Here is a 27,085-nt window from a genome sequence, read left to right as displayed (position 1 = left end):
AAGTCCATACTGTGTGACTCCGGGTGGGCCATCTGTTGGTTGACAGGGTCAGAGAACGGCCTAGCCCATGAAGCAGACAGGCCCCAGAAGCACTCCTCCCCGCCTTGTGGGGGTTCCCAGCTCTGAGAAGGAGGCATCCAGCACGGGCAGCTGTTCCAACACAGGTGTGCGCACCTCCAACACCGTCCGGCCTTGCTGGGTCTTGACAGAGCCGGGGAAAGAGAGATGTGAACATGGTGAAGCATCCTTCAATGAACCCCAACCCTAGCCCCAGGCTCGTCTCTCCTGAGAATCCTGACCACATCCAGATGGCTCTGGATGGATGGATAAGGTATGCCAGTGTCAAGGGCATAGGTTTGTGTTTTTTGTGTGACTCTGCTCGGCATCTAAATGTCTACAATTGCAAGAGCTTGTGTACCTCCATGCAGTGCTGGTGTGTATACACATAGGAGGCCAGCTAGATGACTCACACAAGTTTGACTCCCATTTTTCCCTCCCTCCTCCTTAACCCTTTAAGCTCCCTCCCCTCAGGTGCATTTGACACTGGGAAGCTGGGCTCCTCCCAGCTGATCCTAGGCACTCTGCCAAATGCTTCTCTCCTTCTCCTTCCTGTAGCCCACCCAGCACTTCCAGTTCTCACCTGACAGCCATCTCTGAACTCCTTGACATAGGGACTGGTCTCAGGGCTCAATTCATCCTCATTGGCCCCCCGGAGTCTCAGGGGGACATCCTGTGCTACTACAGAGCAAGGGTAGGAGACATTCTGGTGGGCAGAGACGCTGAGCAGGCGCAGGAAGGTGAGCTGGACCACACCCACTGGGGAGCCCTCAGAGTCCACATAGGAGAACTGAGGAGAAAGAAGAATCAGAGAAGACACTGCACACTCCAGGAACAGGAACAGATGGGGCAAGGGTCAGGGGAGACACGTGGGCTCTGGGAAGCAGCCACAGGCGGGGTAAGGAACAACAAACTTCAGTCTTGGGATTCCAGGGAAAATGACAAAGAAAGCATCATAGGTCACACAAAAAGGAAAAAAGGGTCAGGATGGGCAAGGGTGGGCAGACTGAGAGCCAATCAGCTCGCACCTGTGTGATGTCATCCCTAGGTGTAACACAAGTCTCCCCTCCTGCTGTAAAGTTGCAGAACACACGAAAGGCATCCCGAGCACAGCCCTGGTTGGGGTCAACCCAGTACTCTCCTGTTGGTGAGGAACATGGAGGCCAGGGTCATGAGGTCCCATGCTCCAAGATACTCCTGATCCACATGCTTCCTTCCCTCCCTCTGCCCCAAGTCCCCAGCCAGAGCCAGAGCCCAGTCCCCCAGTGCTCTCCCACTCACAGCCCTGTGACATCTCCTGCCCTGTCTCAGTTTGCCTTATCGCCTTGCAGCCCACCCCAGTCTCTAGTTGGTGCCTACAACTCCAGTATTGACACGGGCTCCCCTGCAGGAGGAGAGTAATGGGTAGCTATATGTATAAATTCAGGTGTGTGTGTCTATGTGTGTTTTCATGAACACTGCTGCGCACAGATGAAGCCATGTCAGCTAGTGAGATCCTGAAGCACTTCTCCTCCAATGGATGTTACAAATCTGTTACAATTCCAAACTTATTTCAGTTACACACCTGTAACTATTACAAACCTGTTACAGTTACAAACTTGTTACAGTTACAAACCTGTAACTGTTACAGACCTCTAATTGTTACAAACCTGTTGCAGTTACAAACCTGTAACTGTTCCAAACATGTAACTATTACAAACTTATTACAGTTACAAATCTGTAACCAGTCCCGGTTATGTTTGTTTGTTTGTTTTTAGTTTTTCAAGACAGAGTTTCTCTGTATTGCTTTGGAGCCTGTCCTGGAACTAGCTCTATAGACCAGGCTGGCCTCGAACTCACAGAGATCCACCTGCCTCTGCTTCACAACTGCTGGGATTAAAGGTGTGTGCCACCAATGCCCAGCTAACCAGTCTCTGTTATAAGCTACTCCATATTCACCCCACTCCAGCACCTTCCTTAAGATCCCTACTCCCAGCAATTAGCCACTTCCAGTGCCCTGGCCTGGGGCTGGTGCTGACCATCAGGGAGCTCTGGGTGGCACAGCTTCAAGTCCTGGCAGGTGCGAGCAGGGCTGTCCTGGGTCCCTGTCGGCTTCCTCATCTGTTCAATCTCCTCCCTCAGAGAGTCTAGTGAGCCAAAAATCTCCTCCAGCCCTGCAGGAGTGCCTGGGGCACCACCAGTGGGCTCAGCCTCATCGTCCTGCATCAGCTGGCTTCCATCCACAGAGCGGCGGGTCTTCTTGGGCATCTGGATGGGCAGTGGCTGGATCACCTCACCCGGTGGCCCCTAGGTGGAGACAGAGGGTTCATTGAGGTCATGGTGAACGAACATAAAGCAGGATGGGTGCAATATGGTGTTGCCCAGCCGGAGCAAAGATCCCTGCCCCTCTCTCCTCACTCACCGGGTGTCCTGGAGGGCCCTGCACACCTTTCTCTCCCTTAGGTCCAGCTGGGCCCTAACAAAGGAATGCATGAGGTCAAGAAGGGGATCATGAGATGAAGCATAGGATCAAGGTCACAAAAGGGTCAAATCGTTCTCTTGGCAGAAATGAGGGGCTCCCCACTGAGAAGGGGGGAAATGTGTGTATTTGACCTGGAGACACAGGGCTAAGGCCAGCCCAGGGAGGGCAAAAGTCAAAGCTATAAGTCACATCACTCACTGTGGCTCCTTTGGCTCCTTTGGGGCCAGCGGGTCCCTGTAAATGAACAGAAGGGGTCAGCACAGGCATGGAGAGACAAAATCATAAGTCCACAGGACCCTGGGGTTCTACAGGAAGGACATGGAAGGCAGAGACTGCGGGATGCTGAGATCACAGTGGGAGTCTGCAGTAGGGTTAAGGGGTTATGAAGAGAAGTAATAAGGTACTTACGGGCAGGCCAGGGGGCCCTCCAGGACCAATGGGGCCAGATGCTCCTGGGATACCCTAGAACAACAGCATGGAGAGAGGCTGGGTCCCTTAGTCCCTCCACCCCACAGCCCAGTTCCCATCCCCATCATCAGCATGAATTCCACCCCACCCCCAGACCTCTCCAAGCCATTCCTGTACCCACCGTCTCTCCTTTCTGTCCAGGGGAGCCCTGAGGGCCAGGAAGGCCCCGGTCACCCTTCTCCCCTTGCTCTCCAGTTGGCCCAATCAGTCCGATGAGACCTGGGTGACCCTGGATAAGAGGGAAGGTGTTCATAGGATGCTAAAAGAACTTAAACAAATGGAGATGGGCAAGAAGACAGGGAGATGGACACAGAATTTAGAGAAAGCTTCAGTTTTCCCATGATCCCATGGATAAAAACCCCCAAGGAAGGGGTATCAGAGGCCTAAAGCTGAGCAGTGGGCACTAGCCATCCCCATAGGATCTGGGGCTGGGACGCATGATCATGTCTCTGTCACTCACCTTCTCTCCCTTGGCTCCAGCATCACCCCGGAGGCCAGGAAGCCCTGGGGGTCCCTGTGAGAAGAAAAGTGGTCACTCTCCCTGAAAGTGGGACCAGTTCACCTTCTGCTCTCTCCCTGCCTCTGGCTACTCCAGAGCCACCCTCAGTCACTTACCACAGGACCTGGGGGCCCAGCCTGGCCTGTGGCTCCAGGGCGGCCTTGTTGACCCTAGAGATTAGAGAGAACACCCCAGGGTCAGGAAGATTATCCCCACATTACACACCATCCATGGCCTTCACCCTCCAATTCCTTCACACTGCAACTCACCACTGCACCTGGGAGCCCCCGAAGACCATCAGGGCCAGGTTTTCCTGCTGGGCCTGCAGGACCCACAGGGCCTGTCTTTCCTGGGGCCCCAATAGCACCAGGGTCCCCCTGAAACACACAGAAAGAATTTGTCCTCAAAGGCAAAGGAGGACAAAGGAGATTAAGGCAGAAAGGATGGGGCAGGGAGGAGGGTGCTGTGCCTCAGGAGCCCTGACAAAGGAACACGTGTGGGGTAGGGTGGGGGGGGGCTCAACAGGGAAGAGGTGGGCATAGGGAAGGTGTCTGGAGACACAACTCGGAGGAAGAAGGTAGGGTAAGTCCCAGCACCCAGTGTGGCCTCTCTGTCACCTTGGCTCCCTTTTCTCCTTGCCGTCCCTCTGGACCAGGAGTGCCAGCAGGTCCCTGAAGAAGAGGGCAGGGAGGAAATTATAGCAGACAACCAGGCTCGACTCAGCCCTTCCCACCCTCAAGCATACGCACGTGCATGCAACACACATACATGCATGCAAATGCACACACACATGCACACACACACATGCATACATTTGCACATGCACAGGCACACACAGAAAGGCCCATTGACAAATACTGAAGACAGGAGCAACCACACCCACTGTTAAAGCATAGGAGCTTTGTGAATGTGGTGAAGAGAGCCACTGGGCCACTTCCCCTCATCCCACCTCCTGCTCCAGCAAACTAAGAGGTTAAGCCCAAATACAGGCTTCTCCAGAATCCCTGTGTCCATTTTGATAGGTCAGTAAGGAACACAGACCAAAGCCTAGGGATAAAAGCACACAAGGAAGCAAGCACACCAAAGATGGCCAGCTGCATGTACTGCACCCCAGTCGAAGATAGCATCTCCCTGCCCATTACTTGCCATTGCCTCACCTCCATCCACCCTACCCAAGGACAGGTGCCTGAATTAACATCACTTACCCGCTTTCCAAGAGGTCCAGGGGGCCCATTCTCCCCAGTGGGACCAGGGGATCCCTAAGGAGGGAGGATATGAAGAGGGTGAGTAATCTCCAGCCAAGAGACCTCTGGGAACAGGTAAGGTCCCAAAGCTTAGGCACAGTGGGAAGAGTGGGGCACTGGTCACTCACAGGCTGTCCTGGCTCGCCATCCTCTCCCCTGTCACCCTTAGCACCATCCTGGCCCTGAAGAGGTGAAACAAAGTCAGAGGAGGGTCCCCAACCTGGCTGGCTTCTCAGCTAAGACTGTCACTCCTGCTATCTGCTACTTACCCTTCCAAATCCTAGCTCCCCGAGACTGAGGCCCTCCTGTCATACAGAGGCCAACCCACAAAACCCCACTATCTTGGCCTCTCCCCTCCCTCAATAAGACTTACCCGTGGGCCAGCTTCTCCAGGGGGCCCAGGATCCCCAGGAAAACCAACCGGACCCTAATCCAGAGAGAGAACAAGATCAACATCACAGCTCCCTAAGGCCATCCAGAGCCAACACAGAGCCTCAGGGACACATGTTGGGGGGGGGTGTCTCCTGTGCTACTCTTCCCTGCCTTAATGTTCCAAAACTAACTATGGGAGGTCTCTCCCTTCTCTCTGATCATGGAGATCTCTCACTTCCTATGGGGAGGTCTCTCCCTTCCCTCTGACTATGGGAGGTCTCTCCCTTCCCTCTGACTATGGGAGGTCTCTCCCTTCCCTCTGACTATGGGAGGTCTCTCCCTTCCCTCTGACTATGGGAGGTCTCTCCCTTCCCTCTGACTATGGGAGGTCTCTCCCTTCCCTCTGACTATGGGAGGTCTCTCCCTACCCTCTGACTATGGGAGGTCTCTCCCTTCCCTCTGACTATGGGAGGTCTCTCCCTACCCTCTGACTATGGGAGGTCTCTCCCTTCCCTCTGACTATGGGAGGTCTCTCCCTACCCTCTGACTATGGGAGGTCTCTCCCTTCCCTCTGACTATGGGAGGTCTCTCCCTACCTTCTTCACTCTTCCATAGGAGAACACATTCCCACAGCCTCCCTTCCAGGTGTCACCCCCCACCCTTGGGCTCCTTACATTCCAAGGTGTTGATGCCCACACACCCCAGTATTCCAGGGTCTCCCATTCCCAGAGTTCCTCCTTTCACTCCCCAAACTCACAGGGTTCCCCTTGGGGCCATCATCGCCTGTAGGACCTTTAGGCCCTGGTGGTCCAGCCTCTCCTGCCTGTCCAGCCTCTCCTTTCTCACCGCGTTCACCACGTGGACCCTGCAGAGCAAGTGGCAGGATGGTCTCAAAGGGGTCTTGAAAGTCAGGGAGATGGCCTACTCTCAAGACAGCCTCAGCCTCCCCTAAGTCACTCGGTGACAATGGGACAGTCAGAGTCAGGCCTATAAGGAGTGCCCTGACCCCTCCTCCCTTCAAGGAAATGGGGCTGGGTTCCTTCAGACCCAGAGATCAATCCAGGAGCAGACTCCTGGCTGTGGAAGTCCCAGATCAAGAGACAGGAAAGATAAGAGTACAGTTGGAGGGCAAAGCCTCAGAACTGTCACTCACCTTGACACCTGGCTCTCCCTGGACGCCTGGAGACCCCGATTCTCCCGGCTCCCCCTACAAAGAGATGAGCATCAAAGTCCCCCAAAATCCTGACAACCCCACATCTCAGTCAAAAACAGGCAGAAATCTAACCCTCACCCCCCTGCCAAGATTTGTCCATTCACCCCTCTTCAATTACCTTCTCTCCAGGGGGACCCAGGTTCCCAACACCTCCAGGGGGACCTTGTGGGCCCTGGAAGAGGAAGAGAAGGGAAGGTCATTATGAAGGGAGATGGAGGCCTACCTGAGCACAGCAGGGAGGTGGCAGCAGCACCCTAGGGCCATGGCGCATCTCTTGGTACCTGAGATAGGACTAGGGTTTATGTTCTAAGGGACAGGGGGACAAGGGATGAGATGACTCACATCAGCACCATTGGGTCCAGCGGGGCCTCGAGGTCCTGGAGGGCCAGGTGGTCCCTGGGTGGGTGGGTGGGGTATAAATACAACAGGACAGGAAAGGCAGGGAGAGAAGGAACTCCAGGCATGAGCAGGATGGTAGGGCTGGGTGAGCAGAGGTCCAGGCAGAAGGCAGATGGCGGGGCTACATGCAAGCCATGAGGTCAGCAGTAGAGTGTCAGGCTGGGGCAGGCTGGGTGGCAGGTGGGTTTGGGCCAGTGAAGGTTGCACTCACCAAAGGTCCCACGTCTCCTGTTTCTCCCTTCTCCCCAGAAGGTCCTGGCAGGCCCTGTGCACAGACCCAGGTGACCAGTCATCCAACACCCAACCTTGTCACTCAGCCCTCTGTCCCCCACGCCCCTCTGTCCCCATCCTAGCTCACCTGGAGGCCAATGGGTCCTGGGGGCCCATTGAATCCTCTTGTTCCTTCATCGCCTTTGGCTCCAAAGTGTCCCTGGGGGCCCCGAGCTCCAGGCTCCCCGTCAGCTCCCTGGAGCAGACGCAAGGACAGAATGATATAGGCCACGGGTCATGTGTCCTCCATCCATAAACTCACACAGACCTGAGCACCAGGTACAAGGCCAGAGGGGAAACTGAGGCAGGCTAAGGTCTGTCAGTGCACTCACCGCAGCTCCAGGCTGCCCCACAGGACCGATGGGACCAGGAGGGCCAGGAGGGCCCTAGGGAAGAAAGGAAGTCAGAGATGCCAGGACAGGTCAAAGGGAAGAGAGCATATCAAGGGTGGGAGGAGATTAAAAGTCAGGAGGTCAAAGGTCAAGGTCATGGATGCTTACATGTTCGCCTTTGTTCCCCTTGGAACCCTTCTGTCCTGGGTCTCCCACCTCACCCTGCAGAAGGTAATAAGAATCAAGAGAAAGGATATATGCAAATTAGACAAAGGTCAGAAGGCCAGCAGTCTCTTGTAGAAAGAAGTCTGGGCACATCTGTAGGGTTTCTCACCTTGTCCCCATCCTCTCCAGCCACACCCGGGGGTCCTGCCGGGCCAGGAAGCCCCACAGGACCCTGTACCCCATCACGACCAGTGGGACCAATAGGGCCCTTCTCACCCTGCAGGAAACAAGGGGAGAGGTGACCACTTGGATGCAGCCTCACCTTTAAGCACCTCCACAAAACACCTTGGTACCCATCACCCACAGCTCACATCTTCCTCCTGCCCCATACTCACCGGGACTCCTTTCTCTCCTGCTGCTCCAGGGGGACCTTGGGGGCCTGGACGCCCTGGGGGACCAATGGGACCCCCTAATCCTGCTGCACCTCGCTCCCCAGGGGAGCCCTGAGAGAGAGAGAGATGGAGTCAGACCTCTGGGAAGGAGACTCCAGGCCCCCTGACCATGGATCTCAGAAAAACAGTGAATCAGATGCACTCTGGCTGACCCCAAATTCCCTCTGCCCAGGCTCATGGCTCATGCCTCATCCTGCCCAGTATCCACCTCACCCATAGCCTCCCAGGGTCCCCAGACTCACTGCAGGGCCAGGAGGGCCAGCGGGACCTTCATTTCCCTTCAAGCCAGGTCCACCCTATGAACCAGATTTAGGGCAACAGGTGAGATGGAAAGGGTAGATACCACAGGTATATGAGACTCCAAAAACACATACTGGGAAGTGTGGGCTCAGCGGGTGAAAACAGGGGGTAGCATCAAAAGGCGGCCAGGAGGTGAGTGACCTTATAGGCTATGGGCTTTGGGGTTATACTCACAGCAGTGCCTGGGAGGCCTCGCTCTCCTGGGAAGCCTCTCAGACCAGCCGGACCATCCTTCCCTGGGGCCCCCGGGGGACCAGGGTCACCCTGAAATGAAAGGAGGGTGATAAACCATTGAACAGAGATCTCTGGCCCTCAGATCCACACTGGCCCACTGCTGGCAGCCTCCCAGCCCCCCCACCTCCCTGCTGCCCGGCCCCTCACTGACCTTGGTCCCCTCCTTTCCAGCTGTCCCAGGCAGTCCTTGCTCTCCAGGAGGTCCTGGGGGGCCAGGGTGACCTCTCTCCCCCATGGGACCACTTTCCCCAGCTGCTCCCTGGGAAAGGCACAGTCTAAGCTCAGATCTGCCACCCCGAGACCCCACTCTGCACCCTGCAAAGTGCCCATCTAGAGCCCCTTAGTTTCCCCGAAAAGTCACTGGGACACTGATGGTGATCTCCTGGCTCCTGGGGCACCATCCCCCAGTGTGGTGTGATGATGCCACCTTGTATCAAAGCTGGGAAACTTCTCAAAGAGAGCGAGCCACCCAGGAAGGAGCTAAAATTCAGGCAGGGCTGTGTGACTGGGGGAAGAGGCCCCTAACTCCAGGTCTGGGGTGCACACTCTTTCCTGGGGAAAACCTACCTGAGGTCCCACCACTCCAGGTGGCCCGGGGGGACCGGTCTTCCCTTGGAATCCCTGGGAGGAGAGCAGTACAGTGAATCAAAGCAGGAATGGACAGGGTAGGGGTGACTGTCGGGCAGGAAGTGCAACATGGGGCAGTTGGCTCAGCAGGATCCAAGACCCTCCCCACCCTGCACCTCTGGAATCACTTACCACTTCTCCCCTCTGGCCTGGGTGTCCTGGCAGTCCGTCCTTCCCTGCTGGACCCTGGAAAGTGTTTGGGGTCAGGGGAACTTTTGACAGGGAAGAGAAGTGGGGGGGAAAGGAAGTGATGTGGTCACAAGTCAACTCACCGGAGGACCTTTGGGTCCAGGAAATCCATTGGGGCCTTGAGGGCCAGGAAGACCCTAGAGGCGGGGATGGGGTGAGTGACATGCAGGCGCTGAACAGAGGAGCACAGTTTCTTCCCCAGGGAACACAGGAACAGAACATTCAAGCCACTCACCCTCTCTCCAGGTGGCCCATGGGGACCATCACCACCTGATGTTCCCTATGAGGGAAATAGGGAGTGAGATGGACATTTATCACCCTCCACCCACCAGGGTGAGCATCAGGAAACGGACACACCCTTACAGAGTCCACTCACCTTGGCTCCAGACTTCCCAGTGGCACCTCGAGGTCCCCGCTGACCCCTTGGGCCCTAGGAAGACAGAAAGGGAATGTTAGAAACATCCCTGAGCCTTGAGGAACCCACCATGATGCTGAGGGTGATCGCGAACATCTGATCTCCCTGCTTCCACGCTCAACTGATGCGGTGTTGGGGTTAGAACCCAGGGCTTTGTGTGCACATGCTGTGCGTTGCCCACTGAGCTACCTACCCAGCCTACCTCTTGGCTCTTGAGCCACTGGGTCTGCCCATAGCACTCACCGTGGGGCCCCGTTCTCCCCGAGGTCCTGATTTCCCAGACAGACCCTGGTGGGAATAAAGTCAAGCAAACCTTAGCCAAGGTAAGACCCCACCCCACCCCTCAAGGTGGCCTCCCCAACCCCTCCCTGCACCTCCTCCCTCTGCACCCTCCCTGTCTCCCAGCTTACCCGCATTCCTTTCTCTCCACTGGCTCCAGGAAAACCAGGGAATCCCAGGGACCCCTGGTAAGGATGGAGAAGGAAGAAGGTGAGCAGAAGGGATTTTAGAAAGGCCAAAGGGGGTGAAGAGAGGCCATGAAGGCAGCTATGGTGCCACCTGGGCCCTGCCAGCAAGTAAGTGGCCTTAAAAAGACCCCTGATGCCTCTTAAAAAGGAGTCAGCTAAATCTACTCTAGGGAACCCCATACTCTATTAGTCTATGCTTCCTGGGTCAAAGGTCAAGGAAGGGACAACGAGAAGGGACAGAAAAGGGGCATCACATCACCTTGGGACCTTGGCGTCCAGGGTAGCCAGGTAGACCAGGAACGCCCAGCTTGCCCTGTAGAAGGACAGACAGGAGCTGCAGACACCTATCAGTAATACTCCCTGTAATACCCAGCCAGACCTCTCACAGCCTTTCCCCTCTCTGAAGGGAGCACCAGCCCAGCTCCGCCCTCATGGTCTTCCTAGTGCTCTTCAAATCATCCTGACCAGGAGGCTGCAGAGCTGTGGTAGGAATGCACAGCCCTCAGCCTGGCTCTGCCCTTTATTGCTGGGTGCACAGCCGTCCTAATGTCCATGACAAAGGGTCAATGGACAGGACAAGGCCACAGACCTCCCCTCCTCCTCCTCGACTCCCCTCTCCACACTCTCACCCCAACTCGCACCCCCATGTCCTCCCTGAACCTGCATACCTAATTCTCATGTAACCCCTCGAGCCACTGGTACCCATCTCCTTTGTCCCCATCACCTTCTCGCCCATGAGCCCAATTGGCCCAGGGTCCCCAGTGGGTCCTGTGCGTCCTTTTGGCCCTTCAGGGCCATCTTCTCCTCTGGAACCAGGGACTCCGACCTCACCCTGAGGGGAGAGTCGGGGGTGGGGGACAGGGGTGAGTGTCAGAGACAGAGAAGGGTCTAGGTCCCCAAAAGAGAGAGAGCCACCAGCAAGGCTGGTGGAGGGGAGCATTAGCAGGTGTCTTCAGGACAGCAATAAAGAGTGTCCCACATGAAGAGAGAGTTGCTATCTCCCTGCAGTTAAGGACACAGCAATGGCGAGAGAAGTTTTCCATTTCAGTGAAGCACAGGGCAGGTGGCTCAAAATGGAGGAGCAGGAGGATGGGGGAGGGGGATTTGGGAGGTTTGAGGGGAGTAGGAACTTCCACTCACCCTGTCTCCTTTTACACCTATGTCACCTTTGAACCCAGGAAAGCCATCCTCGCCCTGAGAAAGACAGAGGTGAGCAGGCGCCACAGAGGGAAAGGGTTCAGGGAGCTGGGCATGGGCTCTGGGATCGTGGGCAAAAGGGTGGATTTTAGAAATGGGAAGGCAGGGAGGGACTGAGGGAGAGCAGGCCAGGTGGGTAGTGAGGGAGGGGAAGGCGGGTAGACATGCACAAGGCTTGCTTACCTTTTCACCCTTGTGGCCCTTCAGGCCCCGAATTCCATCCACACCCTAGAGAGAGAGGGAGAGCAGAGATCCAGTGACCTGCTAAGTTAGCGTACTGAGCCCCCTCCATCCGCTGGTAGGTAGTTACCTTGACACCTCGAGGGCCTGGGTATCCTAAAGGACCCTGTGGTCCAGAGGGACCCTAGAAGAAGAAAGAGAGGGACATACAAAAAAGTCCTCAGATGTCCCTGTGGGGCCTTAGGGGGTGGGAGAACACAGTAGCTGCCCTGGGGTTGGGGTTCATGGGACTTAGACACAGAACATCACATGGTCAGAGTAAGTGAAGGATGACAGGCAGTCCCAAGGACTCCGAGCCCATCCCCCAAGTCTGAAGTCACCCTCAGAGGGTGAAAGGAAGTGTGGAGGGCCTCACCTGGTTCCCTTTGGTTCCAGGGGGACCTTCCTTCCCTGGGTGACCCTGCAAGAAGGAGTTACAGAGACTGTAAGGCTGAGCCCTGGCTCCGACCCCGTAGTTCCTGCACCAAATTGCCCTGTGTGCTAACAACCAAAACCACAGGCAGCTGCCATGAGTGACCTTACAGGGAAACGTAGACACTGGGTAGGCAGCCACTGAGGGAGTTGTCTGTGCCCTACTGAGTAGAGTAGAGTGAAGGAGCACTTACCGGGAGTCCATCCGAGCCAGGCATGCCAGGAAGCCCTGGTTTCCCACGAGGACCCTGCAGGAGGATGACGAAGACCATGGTCATTAGAGGAATTGGGGTTTCACAAAGTCCCAGGAGAAAGGGAGTACTCCTCACACGGGCCTAGAACCTGATGCCCTGAGAATCGGTCACCCACCTTCTCTCCATGAGGGCCGATGGCACCCTGAGGACCGGGGAGGCCCTGCATGTGGAGAAAGAGAAGTTACACAAGCCACAGGGCTGTACCACCCTCTACACCCCCATTAAGCACCAGAGCAAGAGGGGCCCAGTGGCCTGTCCCCACCCAGAGTGATCCACAGTGAGGCCTAGGTGCCAGTCACTAGGGAAGAGGACAGGACCACTCACCTGGGTCCCAGGAGTGCCCTGTTGTCCAGGGGGCCCTGGCTCTCCTTGAGGTCCCTAGAATCAAGCAGCCAGAGAAAGCCAGGCCAAGGCCAGGCAGGGTTCAGGCAGCGGTCAGCAGGGGTCAGGCATGGGTCAGAAGACAGTAACAGAATAGAGAGAGGACAGAAAGCATCAAGGCCAGCTAAGAAGACAGGGTCAGGAAACAGGAAGAGGTTACAAATGGCAGCTAGCAGGACTGGGTCGGGGACTTGCAGGGAGGGATGGGTATAGGTTCTCTATGCCAATCACTCACCAGGCTCCCTTTGGGGCCATGGGGACCATCCATGCCTCGAATTCCCTGAAACACAAGATGGGGTTAGCAGGGCTGGAAGCTGGAGCCCAGCCAGGAGCACTGTGACTTCTGAGGAGCCTGCCTGGTCATCCCAGAGGGTGGATGGCAGACACCCGATCAGACCACACATTAGTCTCAGACCCAGTCTGGCACAGCCTGTCCAGATCTGCAGGGTGTGGGCCTGTGGGTTTGAGGGTTTCTGTTTTGTTTTTCCTTGAGGGTTTTTGTTGTTTTGTGCTACAGCCAGAGCCCTGGTACACTGCACCATACGGTTCACCAAGTACTTCTTGGTGGGGGAGGGGACTGGAGCAGAATGGGGGGGGTCTGGAAGTGGAAAAGGTCATGGGCAGAGGAGGAAGGAAGGGAGGGAGAAAGTAGTCAGGAGGGGTAGGGAACAGGAGAGCTCAGGGGTAAGGTCGGGGCTGGAAATCAGGGTGTCACTTACGGGGGGTCCAGGAATACCAGGTGGACCTTTGGGGCCAAGAAGTCCTCTAGGTCCCTGTATTCAGAGTTGACAGGGACAGCATGAGTGGGCAATAGGAAATGTGTTCCTTTTGTTCCCATTGCTTCCTGTGGATTCCCCAGGGCACCCCAGGACACTCACTGATTCTCCAGGCAGCCCCCGGGGCCCGATATCTCCATCATCACCCTGGAGAAGAAAGGCATATTAAACAAATCAGTCTTGCCCTCTAGACTCCTGAGTCCAGCCCCTGTCCTGACCATGGCACTTACCCGCTCTCCATCCTCGCCAGGAGGCCCAGGAAGGCCCTGAGCACCTGTGTCACCCTGAAAAAGGAGGCAGCAGTGAAGGGCAGCCTCAGCTCCCTCCTACAGGCAGACAGGTCCCTTTGTGGAGCTGTTGAGCCCCCAGGCCTCTTTGACTGAACTCTGAGGTCCCAACAGGAGTTCTGTCCCATCAGGGCAGCCAGCCCCTATCATACCCACCCTGTGACCCTTCTCGCCAGGTAGCCCTGGAAGTCCGTCAAAACCTCGGTCACCCTAGGAGGAAGAGGGAAAAGCAAAGTGAGGGTCCAGCCATCTCCCATCCCAACCCCTCCTACTGTCCTGAGGTGCTATAGCTATATCCCACCAGAAACTGGTGAGCGAGCCCTGGGCAGGCCAGGCAGCTACAGGTGCCAACAAGCATAAGCACATTACCTTCACACCAGGTTCTCCGGGCATCCCTCGGGCTCCATCAGCACCAGCTCGACCCTGGGGGTGCAAAGCATGTGTGAGAGCAAATGGAGACTTGACCACTAGCCTCCCAGCTCCATCTCCACCCCTAGAGGACTCACCCTTCGTCCAGCCTTGCCAGGAGGGCCTGTGAGGCCCTGAGGACCTCTGGGGCCCTAGTAAGGGGAGAGACAGGGATGGGTAATGGGCATAGGCGGGGGGGAGGGGGACTGGGATGCAAATTAGATGTGGGGGTTGCCACCTGAGGGCCCAGGTCTCCAGATTCTCCTTTTAACCCAGGGCTCCCAGGCTGACCCTGCAAGAGAGAAGACTATACTGAGGGACACAACCAAAACCCACCCCAAAGCCCCACCCCATCCCACCGCGCCCCCAACCAAAGAAGCGACTTGGTTCTTTGCTGAAACTATCTACAACTGCACACACAAATAAACACTACTTTATCAACCAACTCACTCAGCCTGGTCTATAGAGCGAGTTCCAGGACAGCCAGGGCTACACTGAGAAACCCTGACTCAAAAAACCAAAATCAAAACAAAACAGCAGAAACATCCAACTCTACTCACCAAGGGTCCAGGGCGGCCCGTGTATCCCATGGGGCCAGGAGGCCCACGGAGTGCCAGCTAGAGGAGCAAGAGGGACAGCAGAAATGAGAGGGAGGCAACTTGAGAGCCCCAGCACACCCCCAAATTGGTCCTTCCTTTATCCAATCCTTACCTCATGAGCTCTCCTCCATCTTTCCTCAGCCTAAGTGAAGCCAGGCTGGCCTGTCCTCCTTCCACACTAGTCCTCCCTGCAGCCCCCAAGCACCTTCCCTTTCCACCACACATCTCCCTCTACCAGGACCTCTGTCCCTGCTCACCCGTGCCTGCTGCAGAATGGCCTGGGCCTGGGCCTCCTGGGCTGCCACCACGGGGCCCTTGTCACCTCCACTACTGCCAAACCGGAACTGAGGGGCAACAAAAGACACAGTTCCCCTCCAGGAAATCCACATGCCCTTCAAGCCAGAGATGCCCTCCAACATCACAGCCATTCCCCTGGGTCTGGCTAGAGTCCCTCCCACCCCTCCCCACATTAGCCATTCCAGTACTCTGCTCTGGTTCTTCATCTCCTAAAATGAGAGGTTTCTCTGCCCTGATTTAGATGATCCAAGTTTGGTTCTAGTTTGGCTGCAATCTTCCCACCCCAAAAGACCAGTTGCTTCAGATGATGCTATGAACTTCAGGTCTTTCCACATCATTGTCCATGTGCTGAGAGGCCAGGCCTGCCCTATCATGCCCAGATTCTCCTGCACAGTCTTCACAGTTGGTTCTTGGTAATACAAGCACTCCCCCACAACTTGTTTCAAAGCCCAGAAGATAACTCACTGGGAGCATCAGAGACGTGCCAGGAGGACCAGGGGCTCCATCTGATCCGGGGAGCCCTGCCCGGCCAGGGGGTCCCTGAGTGGGAAAGAATAAAGAAAGGGGGGAGTCAGGAGCATGCCAGAGATGTGACATGCTTCCCTACAGGACCAACATAGACATCTCTAGATCTCTCCTGGGTGCTCTACCCTGTGAAGGAAATGTAGGGAGATATCAGCTTACTGTCCTCTCTAACTAGAGTCTGCTCCCACACCCTAGGTTACAGGGAGCACAGCTGGGCCTTCAATTAGCCAGCTGATAAGGGATCACTGAACACAGCACCCCATGGGGTACCAGTGGCTTCTCTGCAGCTGTCCCCACCCCAAGAACATTCACTTACCCTCTCACCAGGGTCTCCAACTGGGCCCGGGTTTCCCTGGATGCCAGGAGGTCCAGTCAATCCCTGAGGAACAAAAAGCAGGAAAGTCAGATGTGGACATCACACAGACGAGGGGCTTGGACTGAGGGTGGTCTCTATAGCAGAGGTGTGAAAATCTGTGCATGGTTTGGAGGCATTCTTCAAAGTGGGGACCTGGACATACTTAGGCAAGTCACAGAAGTACCTGTAGGGAATGTCTCTAATAAAAGCAAGGCGGCTTATATAACACACTCACCGCAGGGCCTTCTGGGCCAGGGGGTCCCTCTACGAACATACCCTGTGGAGTCAGACGTCCAAAGTTAGAGGCCACAGGGCCAGCACTCACCCCATTACTTCCTCCTCCTGTCCACCTCCCTCAGTTCTGTGACCAGTCTGACTTACAGGCTCCAGCACCGCAGGCTCTCCCTTCTCTCCCTTCAGCCCCCGGGGTCCGTGGGCAACCTGAGGGAGACATACATGTAACCCCAGTGGGGCCCATGAATAGCCAGGACAAATGCTCCGTCCCAACTCCAACCTCACTTCCAGGACCTCCTGGAAACAACCTCCAAACTCTGTACCAGTTCCCTAGCCTACCAAAGCAAGCATATGCTGTGTCTCTGAGAGCCACTTTCCCTTCCTAGATTCCAAACCCCAGCATTACTCTTCCAGGGAACCCTACCCTGTCACCAAATTCTCCTTCTGACCCTAGGAGTCCTCAAACCTGAAGAGGCATCCACTTCCTCAGCCTTACCCCACATGCTGAGAAAGCAGGTAGGTTTATTTCTCGGGAGTGGGAGGGGGGCATGGAACTATAATCTGATCTTAAAAGCTATGGGTTTTCCTCCAGAAAATAGGAAGCCTGTGCCCTAATGTACTGAAGTTTGTCTATAGCTTTTTTGTTGTTTGTCTCAAGACACTCCTAAGAAAAGAACTTGGTGTGCCCCAGGCTGTCCTCAAACTCAGTCCCCCTGCCTCAGCCTTCCAAGCATTAGGATTATAGGCATCACCACCATGCCTATTTCTAACTGTAATTTTCAGCTGTAAGGGGTTCACTTGTTGCTCTTACAGAGGACCGGGGTTTGGTTCCCAACATCTATATGGTGGCTCACAGCACCTGTAACTCTAGTTCTACAGGGCCTGATGCCCTGATCTGACCTCCACAGTTACCAGGCATACATGTGGTGCACATATACATAAACACATACGTATGTGTATGTGTGTATACGTGTATATATGTGTGAGTGTGCTTGTGTGTACAGGCAAAACATACACATGAAGGAGATTCAGAAAGCTGTTGCCACTGGTATCCCACATTCTGGCCTCTCAACTGGATTTTGGAAAAATACAACTTTGGGGGTGAGTTCCCTAAACCTCAGAAGTAACCCTCACAGTCCCCTAGTTCCCTCCTCCTACCCCCAATTATACTACAAGTCCACCAGTCTCTCCCTCCCAATCTTCCACCCCAATTCCCACCCCAAGCTCTAGGTCAAACCAAAGACAGTGACAGAGAGGACGAAAGTCATTTCCTACCACCCCCGATTCTCCCAACAAAGACCTTCAGAATTCCCCACTCCACCCCTATCTTGGACAATTAGGCATGATTAGTTCCCAAATCCCAGCTCAACCCCAAATACTCAGAAAGCAGCATGCTCCAAAAGCAGCAAGGATGGCAGGATCAGGTAAACGGGTACAGAGAGCAGCAGCCGCAGCAGCAAGGGGACAACCATGACAGCAAAGCAGGCAGCACAGGGCAGAGGCAATGGGAAGCAATCCAACAGACAGGGATGGACGTCTGAAGACCGGGACACCACTAAAAAGATAAAACAAAGGGACACAGACTTGGAAGCAAGACTGATACCAGAGCCAAGAAAAATCAAGCACAGCCAAGATGGCTAGAAAACACACTGAACAAACAGGAAGTGGTTAGAGAGACAGGAAGTGGACCTTCTAAAACAACATGGCTACCATGACCAAGAGAGAAAAGAAATTCACAAAACAAATAGAAAGTGACTCTGGCAAAGGGAATTAAGAGGATGAAAGGCAAGATCCAGAAAAAACAAAACACCAACACCCAGGCTAGGACACACAGGAAATGGCCACAATAAATTCTAGGTCCACAATGGATATTATAATTTTGATACTCTGAGGTATCTAAGAAGTAGCTTATTGTCAATGAAAAATCAAAACACACAAACAATCCTTTTAACTCAGATTCACATAGTCACCAAGAGGGACATCAAGGCTACAGAAGACAGGGAAAGAAAGAAGGTTAAAAAATGTCATATGGGAAGTTAGGAAATTTACCATCAACGTGGACACGAAGTTGTTTCAAGCAAGAGGAGATGGGTGAGACAGACAGAAACTGGACACAAGGCAGTTGTTTATTGATGAAAAGCTTTATAACATCTGTCTCCATTTAGACAAGAAGTGGCCAAAAAAAGAAAGGAAGTGGTCATCATATTGCAAAATGGCCATTGCCACAGACAGAGGACCTACAAGGAGGCACACGGGGTAAGACATTTGACAAGAGAAAGCAGGAAGGGATCTTCTCAAGCCACACAGACATCCCACGTGAAAAGACTCTCACAAGCCAACAGGAGTAGCTCACAGCCAACAAGAATCAAACAAGAAGCCATCCACGTAGCGCCCCCTGATGGAGAAGGTTGGGCTAGGAGCTGCTTTCACTTACGGCTCCTGAGTGAGCTGTCTCCGCAGAGAGGGCAGGGCCAAGCTCCGTCTCCTCACGATAGTCCCCATAGCCATAGGTGTAATCGTAGAGCCCAGCTGGGGAGTCTGTGCCACCCTCCCCATATTCCTCTGCCTGGAAACTGTCAGCTGTGGGGGGGACCTGGAGATCTGTCTGCTCCTTCCCAAGGACAGGGGGGAAGAAGGAGTAGATGGGGGGTGTTAGGCCTGAGAGGAGGGTTCCTCTTCACCCCTGGTTTGACAACTTCTACCCCAAAGAACCTGAAGAGCATTGGGACTGGAGTTTTCTCCCTGCAATGAGCAAGGGGAGGGGACAAATGAAAGGAAGACTATTGACCACAAGATGGATGTTTGGAAATGGGTGTGATTGGGGGAAATCGGGGAGGACAAGAAGGCTGGCCAGAGGGCTGGGCACAGGACAGTCCATGGACATAAGGACAGATGAGGACCCCAAGACTAAAGACAGAAATCAGAAAGAAGAAGGCAGCGAGAACGTTGGACAGAAAATCGACCCACAAATGGCACATGATGCAGGAAGGGAACTCATTTAACACCAACATTGAGGGTCTATGTTAGTCAAAAAGTGACGATGAGGCAGTGACATCAGAAGAAATGGGCCACTCTCAGACAAGCAGGTGGCAGGTCTGGAGGGACCAGAGAAGCCTTGAGTGGGAATGGGAATATAAAGCCCCCCCAACCCCCACCCCAGGCCAGGGAGGCATTCTCATCAGGATGCTTTGTGGAGGGTTCCAGCTGGGGGATGTTGGGGGGATGAAGTTACCTCTTGAAGGAATGGCAAGGGGCTGGGATCTAGGGCTCTTTCCTCTTCACCTGGGACAGGGTACTAGCCCCAAGGGGGAAGGGGAGGAGTGGGGGGAGGTGAGAGGTTAGCAGAAAAGAAAGCAAAAAGCAGCAACCTGTCCCCACCACAGGCCGGCTCTGGGATGGGGGTGGGGGAAATCTCAGATCTTGCAGCCCCTTTGAGGAAGACAGTTTGATGAGAGTCAATCTCCAATGTCTGTAAGTTGGGGGCAAAGATCTGGATGCCCATTCTACCTGCCGATAACTGCTGCCTCTGGTCCTGGGGAGGGCCCGGGCAGTGGGAGAGGCTGCCCTTGGAGCTGGGCGTCGGGAGGGGTGAGGCTGGCTGAGGGCTTTGCCAGAACCTCCAGCTGGAGAGAGCCTCCTGGATGGTGAGGGGGGCGCCTGCCTGGCTGCCGACCTCTTGGCAGGAGGGTTAGGCTTTCGGGGAGAGGTCCGACGCCCTCTAGGGGAAGGGGGAGCCCTGCGGTTAGAGCTCTGAGGACGCTGCAGTAGAAAGATAGGGAGTGGGCAGTGAGCGCGTGACGCTCCATAACCTAGTGTCTCTTCCGGAAACTGGGGCCAACGGGGACTTAGCATAAGAGATATTGATAGGGGGTGCTGGGAGAAAGGGGGAGAGATGAAAGGGGCCCTCAAATTTACCTGGTAATGGGGGGCCGTCCCAGTAGTCATCACTTGGTAATAGGGGGGTTCGTAGTCATAGTAGAGAGGCTCAGAGGGCTGAGGGCAGGGAGGGGACAGACAGGGCAGGGATCGGGGAAAGTGAAGGCGGGAGATTCCAGAGGGACAATGAGATGGTGTGGGGTTGGAGGGTGAGAGTTGAGGGTGATGGTGAGGAAGGAGAGGGTAACAGCAAGGAAAGAGAAAGTGGGAGAGGAAGTGGATCCCCATGTAGATAGAAGCAGACACAATTAAGAGATGGACCCTCCAGGCTTCAGGTCACTGTCCCCAAAACATATCTATCACCCCAACCACCTGGACCCCCCAACAACCTAGACCTTCACCTTTCCTATCATCCGCCCAAGGCACTTGGCAAGAGCCAGAGACTCTGCTCCCACACTTCCAGACCCCTCTACCTCTAGTCCCTCCCTATCAGCCCCCCACCTTGACATCACTTCTCAGCTTCATCCTCCTGTCCCCACACCTTAGGGCTCACCTGTCCCCTAATGTCTTCCAACCTCTTAATTCAAGAAAGGGATGGGAAACCCAAGGCAGACAGGAAGAAGATGCCACTCAGGCAGGGCACATAGCTCCCACTGGGGGTTCTTCATAATGACTCTTTTTATTTTTATATGAAAATAAAAAGGTTGATGACTTGAGGACTGGGAGGAGGCCATGATGGGAATAGGAGTGCTGCTGGGGGCTAAGGAGAGGATGGGATGGAGCAGAGTGGGACACAGCAGGGAAATGCCCTGGAGAACCCCCTGTCCTACAGCCTGAAGTCTCAGTTTGCCCAACGCCCTCACCTGTCGCTGGGGTTCCTGGCTCTGTGGCTTATGAAGTCTTGATGGCTGCTTCTTCGGAGATCTCTGGGCTCTGTGAGGCTTCTGGGTCTGAGGTGCATCCCTCTGTGCCCGCTCACATTCCAGATCCTTCTGTCCACAAGATTGATAGGCAGCCTGGACGCCTGGGACAATGATGAGCTCCTGAACATCTCCCTGCAAAGACATAAGGAGAGAAAAATGATGCAAAAACAGACAGAGGGACCTGGAGACGCGAGAGGAATGGTCTGGGATAAAGTGAACAGGTAAGGCGGTGCACACATCCAGAGTGGGCCAGTGGTGTCTGCTGCCAGGGTGGATGGATGGATGGGTGGTGAACACATGAAGAGGGGCTGCCTATGGGTGACTGGGAAGGTGAATAAACAAGCAAATCTGTCTGAATAAGCTGCTAGAAGCTGTATCTATACAATGGTCTGGGACTAAGCAGTAGTATCATGGGAGAAGGCCACAATCTGCTTATAGGGACAGTGGGAACAGTCAGGAGGTAAAGGACTTTCATCCCTTTATTTCATATCTCAAAAAGGCAATGATGAGCCAAAATCACTCAGAGCAACAGGTCAGGACTAGAACTTAGGCCTTCCAACTTTAGATTCCATACAGGGCATTTCTTCCCTGCTCCTATGGTCAAACACGGGCCTTTCCACATGGCTGCTAGAGACAGGTAGAGCCTTGGGGGCCTTGATCATGCAGCATCAGTGATGATGAAAGCTGTCTAGATGGACCTCTAGAAATGGAGAATTTCTTTCCTTCTGAATCTCAGTGGCAGTTGTATGAGTCCACACATGGTGCGTACACACTGGTCCATCTCAAAGCAAAACAAAGACAGCCCCCATCCCTGGGATGGCAGAGGCCTTACACTGTCATACTGTTTTCCTCCACCACTAGGTATTCAGAAAATGGTAGCTGGCTGTGTGGGTGGGTGAGTAGATAGATGAATGGATAGATGGAGTGGAAAGGTAGATGGGCAAAGGGGTTCAAGTGCAATAAGAAAGATGATGGATAGATGGATGGATGAATGGACGGACAGACATGTGGGCAAATGAATGGGAGGCACAGAGTAATGTGCACATACTGCTGCCTAACTGTATGGATGGGGCTAATACATGGTAAATGTGTGGCTGGGTGGTGAGATGAGTGGGTGAACCTGCAGCAGTTGGGTTTGCAGAGGACATGTGGATATGTGAACTGATGCATGCATCCATGGAGTGAGTGGTGAGTGGAGGAGTGAATAGATGGGTGGGCAGATGAATGGTTTGAGCTGGTCTGAGGAGGGAGGAATTGTACGGGTGGGGGGGAGGGGGAAGATAAGTGAGCAGCTCAATATGGGCCTAAGTGCATGAGCAGAGAGGCGCCTGGGCAGATGATCAGACGGGTGAACGGGCGAACAGGTAAGATGGCACGCGTATCCAGAGGTAGGCCAGTGGTGTCAGCTGGCTGTGTGGATGAATGGGTGGTGGACACCTGAAGAGGGGTTGTTGGTGGGTGACTAGGTGAGGGGGCAGGTGAATAAACAAGTAAATTGGTTGAAGTAATAGATCAATGGTGGACAGTGACAGATGAATCACTGAGTAAATAGCTATAAACTGTATTTATATAAGCAGTTTTTGATGCTCATTGGGGGGGGGGGAGGAGCCCTGAAGACCAGAAATGGAAATAAAAAGTCCTGGGAAGAAAAACGAAGGCTTCAGTATAGGGAGATAGACGGCTGGCTGAAGCCAGAAGTGTGGCTTTGAGATATGGGGCCAAAATCACGCTCCTCAGACTACTGCCAAGCTTACCTCAAAGACTTCATCATCTAGGATGTGGGCACCAAAGATCACCACCCCACGGGTGTCCAACACCGGATGCACACTTCGGGGAAGGGGCCGGGTGACTCGCTTCTTACAATCCACAATGAGGGTGACAGACTGACCCTTCACAGCCACAGCTATGTGGTGCCACCTAATCATGGGGTAAGGAGTTCATATAACTGATGGTTAAAGCTAGTAGAAGAGTTGGCGGTGATAATGGCATTAAAAGTTACAATGATAGGGCTGGAGAGATGGCTCAATTGTAATAGTACTGGCTGCTCTTCCAGAGGGTCTGGGTTCAATTCCCAGCACCCACATGGTGGCTCACAACCATCTGTAAACCTAGTTCCCGGGAATTTGACATTCTCTTCTGGCATTTACAGGTACCCGGCATGCACATGGTACATAGACTTAAGTGCAGGCAAAACACCCACACACATAAATTAAACTAAAAAGTTTAAAGAATTACAAGCAAGGGTTATCACTTATCAAGTGTTTATAGCATGGGTACCCTGCAATCATTTTCTAGTTGGGGGTATCATATTTGATGATCTTTATAGACATAAAAACTAAGGCTCAAAAAGTTAAGGACACCACCAATATGCCAGCAGGTACCTTTTTATTACCATTCCTAGACACAGACTCTGAGACTCAAAATCTAATTAAAAAGTGACAAGTTCAATCAGTGGGCTAGTATGCCCAAAGAGCCAGCAGAGTCCCTTAGTTTAGAGACTGGGGGTTCTGAGGCACTTTCTGCTGACAGCATGGGTTAGGCAGGCCAAAGGGACAAACTTACTTGCCATCTGCTAGGTTGAGGCCTCGGAAGACCGGCTGAGAGGCGGCTTGTGGCCGTCCCCTCTGGTCCTCATACAGGAAGCGGACTGGGCGACCGAGCTCAAGGCCCAGCTGCTGGACTCCCTGGACACTATATAGAGTGAAGAGGGGAGCCTGGAGGCCAGGGCGGGTCCGGACAACAGTCATCAGAGAGAAATCTCTGGGAAAGCCTCCTGGTACCCCAGAGAGAGAGAGGGATACAAAGATGGAGTGAGAGGTGAAGAGATCCCAAACTTCCCCTCCCCACCTTCTGTCTCACTGCTCAAACCTGGGAAGAGCTGGCGGGTGGGTGCACTGAGCTGGGCAGGTCGTGACACACGGTAGGCTACATCAGATGGACAGACCCCTTTTGACTTCCGGACACCATCAGGAAGGGAGGGGAACCTCAGGGCTCGCAGTACATCCACAGAGGGTGCACCTGGCAGAGTTGGGGCTCAAGTCAGGGCACAGAACATGTCTCAGGGATGGTCTCAATGGGGAACACCCAGATCTCCTACTCAGTCTCCCTTACATTCTCCTGAAAGGACCCTATATGGACGGGAAGCAAAGTGACCCAGAGTGGCAGCATAGCTAGCCCTGGCTGGCATGCAACTGGATGCCCTTACACCCTCGCTCTCCCAGCGTCTGTGTCTCAGACCCACCATCAATCTGTCTCTAAGCTGTGAATCTCAGCTAAGGTCTCTCACTGTCATTCCCTGCCTCCCTCTGTCTCCCCCTCCTTCTCTGCCCCATACTCCTGTGTGTACACCTGTCCGACCCTCCCTCACATCCCTCTTCCGTTTTCCCTTGTCCCCCACACCCTGCCATCTTTTCTTTCTCCCTCTCTCTCCCTCCCTTTTTATATCTCCCAGTTTCTGGCTTCCTGGCATCTGCTTGGTCTCTAGCACAAACAACATCTGGGCAATCGATCATCCTGGGTACAGGGAGGCAGAGGGGCAGCTGTGTAAGAGAGGTCTTCCCACTGCTTAAGTCTGGGTTAGGGTGGGGGCAGGGCAGCTCTGACTGGGCTAAGGAAGGAGATAGAAGAATGGGGTGACCCAGAAGCCTTTGCCCTTAGGTTTGGTGAATAGGTTTGGGAAAGGGGAAGCTCAAGCTGCCACGCAGAGCAGGAGCAGGTCCAGGGCCCCAAGCCATACATCTGTAGATGCCATCAGAGTTCTTGCCCAAACCCTAGGCAAGTTCCCCACACCTGGAACCTTGGTCCTGCCCCTCCATCCCCCACCATCTGACTCCAAAGATTCAAGTGGCCGGCCATCAGCCAGGTAACCTTAGCTTTCAGCTTCCTGGGCCCAAACTCCCAGGAAGCATGCACTTCTCACACCAACCCTCCACAGCAGAGAGCTCCCACAGAGTGTGCTTACAAGTGTTGGTAGAAGTGTGGGGCGGGGCAGAGGCCAGGGCAGTCAGGAGAGCAGAGCTGGGTGGGGTGGATGAGGTGGGGTGGCAGGAGAGAAAAGGCCCTTTGAGTCCAGGAGCTGAGGAAACCGCGACCTTCCCCCGCCCCTGAGGAGCCTGGCCCCCAAGTGTGGTGGCTCTGCAAACACTGACACACAAGGGCAGCTTTGAGAGGCTAAGGTGAGGGAGACAGAGACACAGAGACTCACAGAGACCCCAGGCTAAGGAGATCCCAGAGGTCTCCACCCTCCACCAAAGCCCAGTGGAGGACAGTCCCACACCACACTCACTGCCCACAGGCCTGCCCCCCTCAAGCCACATACTAACCCCACTGTCTCAGGCCCATTGGCACCCATCAATTGCCCTGAGCCCCCAAATGCCCTGTCTTCTACTCTCAGGAACTCTTACACATTTCCCTGGCCTTCCTCCTCCACCCACTCAGCCCCCAAATAAGAGACAGTTATCTTGGTCAGCCCCCTGCACTTCATTTTTCTGTTATTTCTTTGGTCTAATCTATATCCTTTACACTGTCACTCTGCCTATATCCTCCCCAGAGAAGAGAAAACATGAATAATGGAGATATATACAAAATCAGCTCCTGCCCGCACCCCATTCTGGGAGAGAGCTGGTTCCATGCTGCTTATATCCACTACTCCCAGACTCTGCTCTGATACCAAATCCTCTTTTCTAGGAGCCTTTCCTTTCTGGAGGAAAAAGGGGGAAAGATTGGGCCTGTGGACACCAGGGTCCCAGAGGAGTCCGGCTGGCCAGAGGGGGAGGGGAGGGGCAGGAATGCAAAGAGTTGGCTCTGGCCTCAGACACCTGATCCTGGCCTGTCCAGCGGCCGTCCTGTTGGCAGCCAGCCCCGATGCTCCCTAGAGCCAGCCGCGTGGCAGCATCCTGGGCACAGGGAGGGGTTGGGGGACCCAAAGAGGATGGGACAGTGGAAGTAGCCTTCTAGGCTCTGACCTACAGATGTCCATCCTGCTTCCCTTACCCATCAAACCTGGTATTCACTGCCCTGACATCAGCAAAGCCTGGTCAAGTTTGGCTTTGGCCGTCCTTGGGTCCTTCTAAGGACCCAAACCAAGAACCCAGCCTGTTCAGGCTCCGGGCTATGGTCCCCATCCGTTGGTGTTACCTGTCCTTTATCAGTCATTACAAGGAGGAGGACAGTCCCATGTTGGCTCCAAGGAACTCAAGGGGTCATCCTTCATCCTAAACTCTGGTCACCCCAAATCCTTTTTTTAAGACTCAGACGCTCCTACTCTAGGCATCTATGGTTCCCTTCCAGGCAGATTCTCCAACCTCCAGTTGACTGACCCAGGCAGGACTCCTCTTACCTGCCCATCCCGGGGCAGCACTCAGCCCCAGCACCAGAGGTAGGAGCAGTAGGAGACTGTGGCAGCCGCTGCCCGACTCCATGGCTCAGAATGCTGGGTCCAAAACCCAGACAACTCTGGTGCGGACAATAAACAGCAAGTGCTGAGCCTTGGAACCAGGACCCAGGGATGTCAGCAGCTTTCAGCGGTCAGCTCCATGCAGCAAGATGTTGTTGAGGACACCTCTGCTTGCCACAGCTGCTTGCTCCTCAGTGGCCGCTACTGTATGCCCCTGGCCACCCTGGCAGCTCAGAGACCCCAGCTCGCCCCCGCCCCTAAGTCCAGCCCCCGCCTCTAGCTGCCCGCCCACAGTCACCAAGGGGAAACCCCACCCCCGAGCTCCACCTGGGCAAGGGAGTATGGGGGCGAGAACTGTTCCTCACATGCTGCCTCTGGAATAGTGCACTCCTACTTCTGGAGGGATTAGGTGGCCTGTGTGCACCCTCAGATTGTCTTTGGGGGAACAATGTATATTTTCTAGCCCCCCTCCTTTTTAAGACCCTATGATCCAGTCACACAAACGGTCCTAGCCCTTGGGGGACAAGAACCCCTCTGTAGAGTCCGGGAGGGACTCAGGACACAGTGGGACAGAAGGGGCGGGCCTACAGTCGACCGCCCCACGCCCACTCGTAATCAGGTCTCTATAATTACCTCCTTCGTCCCGCCCCATGTAATTACAGAGCAGTCCTGGGCGGGGTGTTTACAGACCCAGCTATAGATAGCGACCCAAACGTGGGGGGGGGCTGCGGAGTCGCCTTGCAGAGTAGAGGCCAGAGATGGG

At 54.5% G+C, this 27,085-nt stretch overlaps 1 protein-coding gene across 1 annotated transcript; it reads right to left on the bottom strand.

The window, feature by feature from the left end:
- Positions 1–26,575, bottom strand: Col11a2 (collagen type XI alpha 2 chain). Its single transcript, XM_051187233.1, has 66 exons — positions 26,266–26,575; positions 23,796–23,945; positions 23,490–23,700; positions 22,682–22,844; positions 20,868–21,059; positions 20,044–20,121; positions 19,361–19,423; positions 18,563–18,739; positions 16,276–16,335; positions 16,130–16,171; positions 15,856–15,918; positions 15,480–15,554; positions 14,975–15,061; positions 14,679–14,735; positions 14,357–14,410; positions 14,217–14,270; positions 14,080–14,133; positions 13,867–13,920; positions 13,654–13,707; positions 13,526–13,570; positions 13,367–13,420; positions 12,883–12,927; positions 12,591–12,644; positions 12,382–12,426; positions 12,207–12,260; positions 11,957–12,001; positions 11,672–11,725; positions 11,545–11,589; positions 11,305–11,358; positions 10,889–10,996; positions 10,424–10,477; positions 10,108–10,161; positions 9,941–9,985; positions 9,659–9,712; positions 9,518–9,562; positions 9,366–9,419; positions 9,226–9,279; positions 9,034–9,087; positions 8,618–8,725; positions 8,407–8,496; positions 8,175–8,228; positions 7,876–7,983; positions 7,650–7,757; positions 7,484–7,537; positions 7,316–7,369; positions 7,072–7,179; positions 6,925–6,978; positions 6,657–6,710; positions 6,433–6,486; positions 6,255–6,308; positions 5,859–5,966; positions 5,103–5,156; positions 4,858–4,911; positions 4,691–4,744; positions 4,103–4,156; positions 3,755–3,862; positions 3,602–3,655; positions 3,447–3,500; positions 3,108–3,215; positions 2,927–2,980; positions 2,717–2,752; positions 2,459–2,512; positions 2,076–2,343; positions 1,086–1,198; positions 641–847; positions 1–201 (listed from the first exon to the last, which is right to left on the bottom strand). Exons 1-66 carry the CDS (start codon positions 26,345–26,347, stop codon positions 61–63), a joined length of 5,208 nt encoding a protein of 1,735 aa, XP_051043190.1. The 5' UTR covers positions 26,348–26,575; the 3' UTR covers positions 1–60.
- Positions 26,576–27,085: the final 510 nt, after the last annotated feature.

This window comes from Phodopus roborovskii, unplaced genomic scaffold (assembly GCF_943737965.1).
Source record: "Phodopus roborovskii unplaced genomic scaffold, PHOROB, whole genome shotgun sequence".
Classification (NCBI taxonomy): Eukaryota; Metazoa; Chordata; class Mammalia; order Rodentia; family Cricetidae; genus Phodopus; species Phodopus roborovskii.
This window is presented reverse-complemented; position numbering and strand designations above follow the sequence as displayed.

Coding starts and splice junctions, on each gene's coding strand:
- Col11a2 (XM_051187233.1), bottom strand. CDS start 26,347: ATGGAGTCGGGCAGCGGCTGCCACAGTCTCCTACTGCTCCTACCTCTG. Junction 23,946..26,265: donor TGCTGCCCCGGGATGGGCAG/GTAAGAGGAGTC, acceptor CAACTCTGCCAG/GTGCACCCTCTGTGGATGTA. Junction 14,736..14,974: donor CCATTCTGCAGCAGGCACGG/GTGAGCAGGGAC, acceptor TTGCTCCTCTAG/CTGGCACTCCGTGGGCCTCC.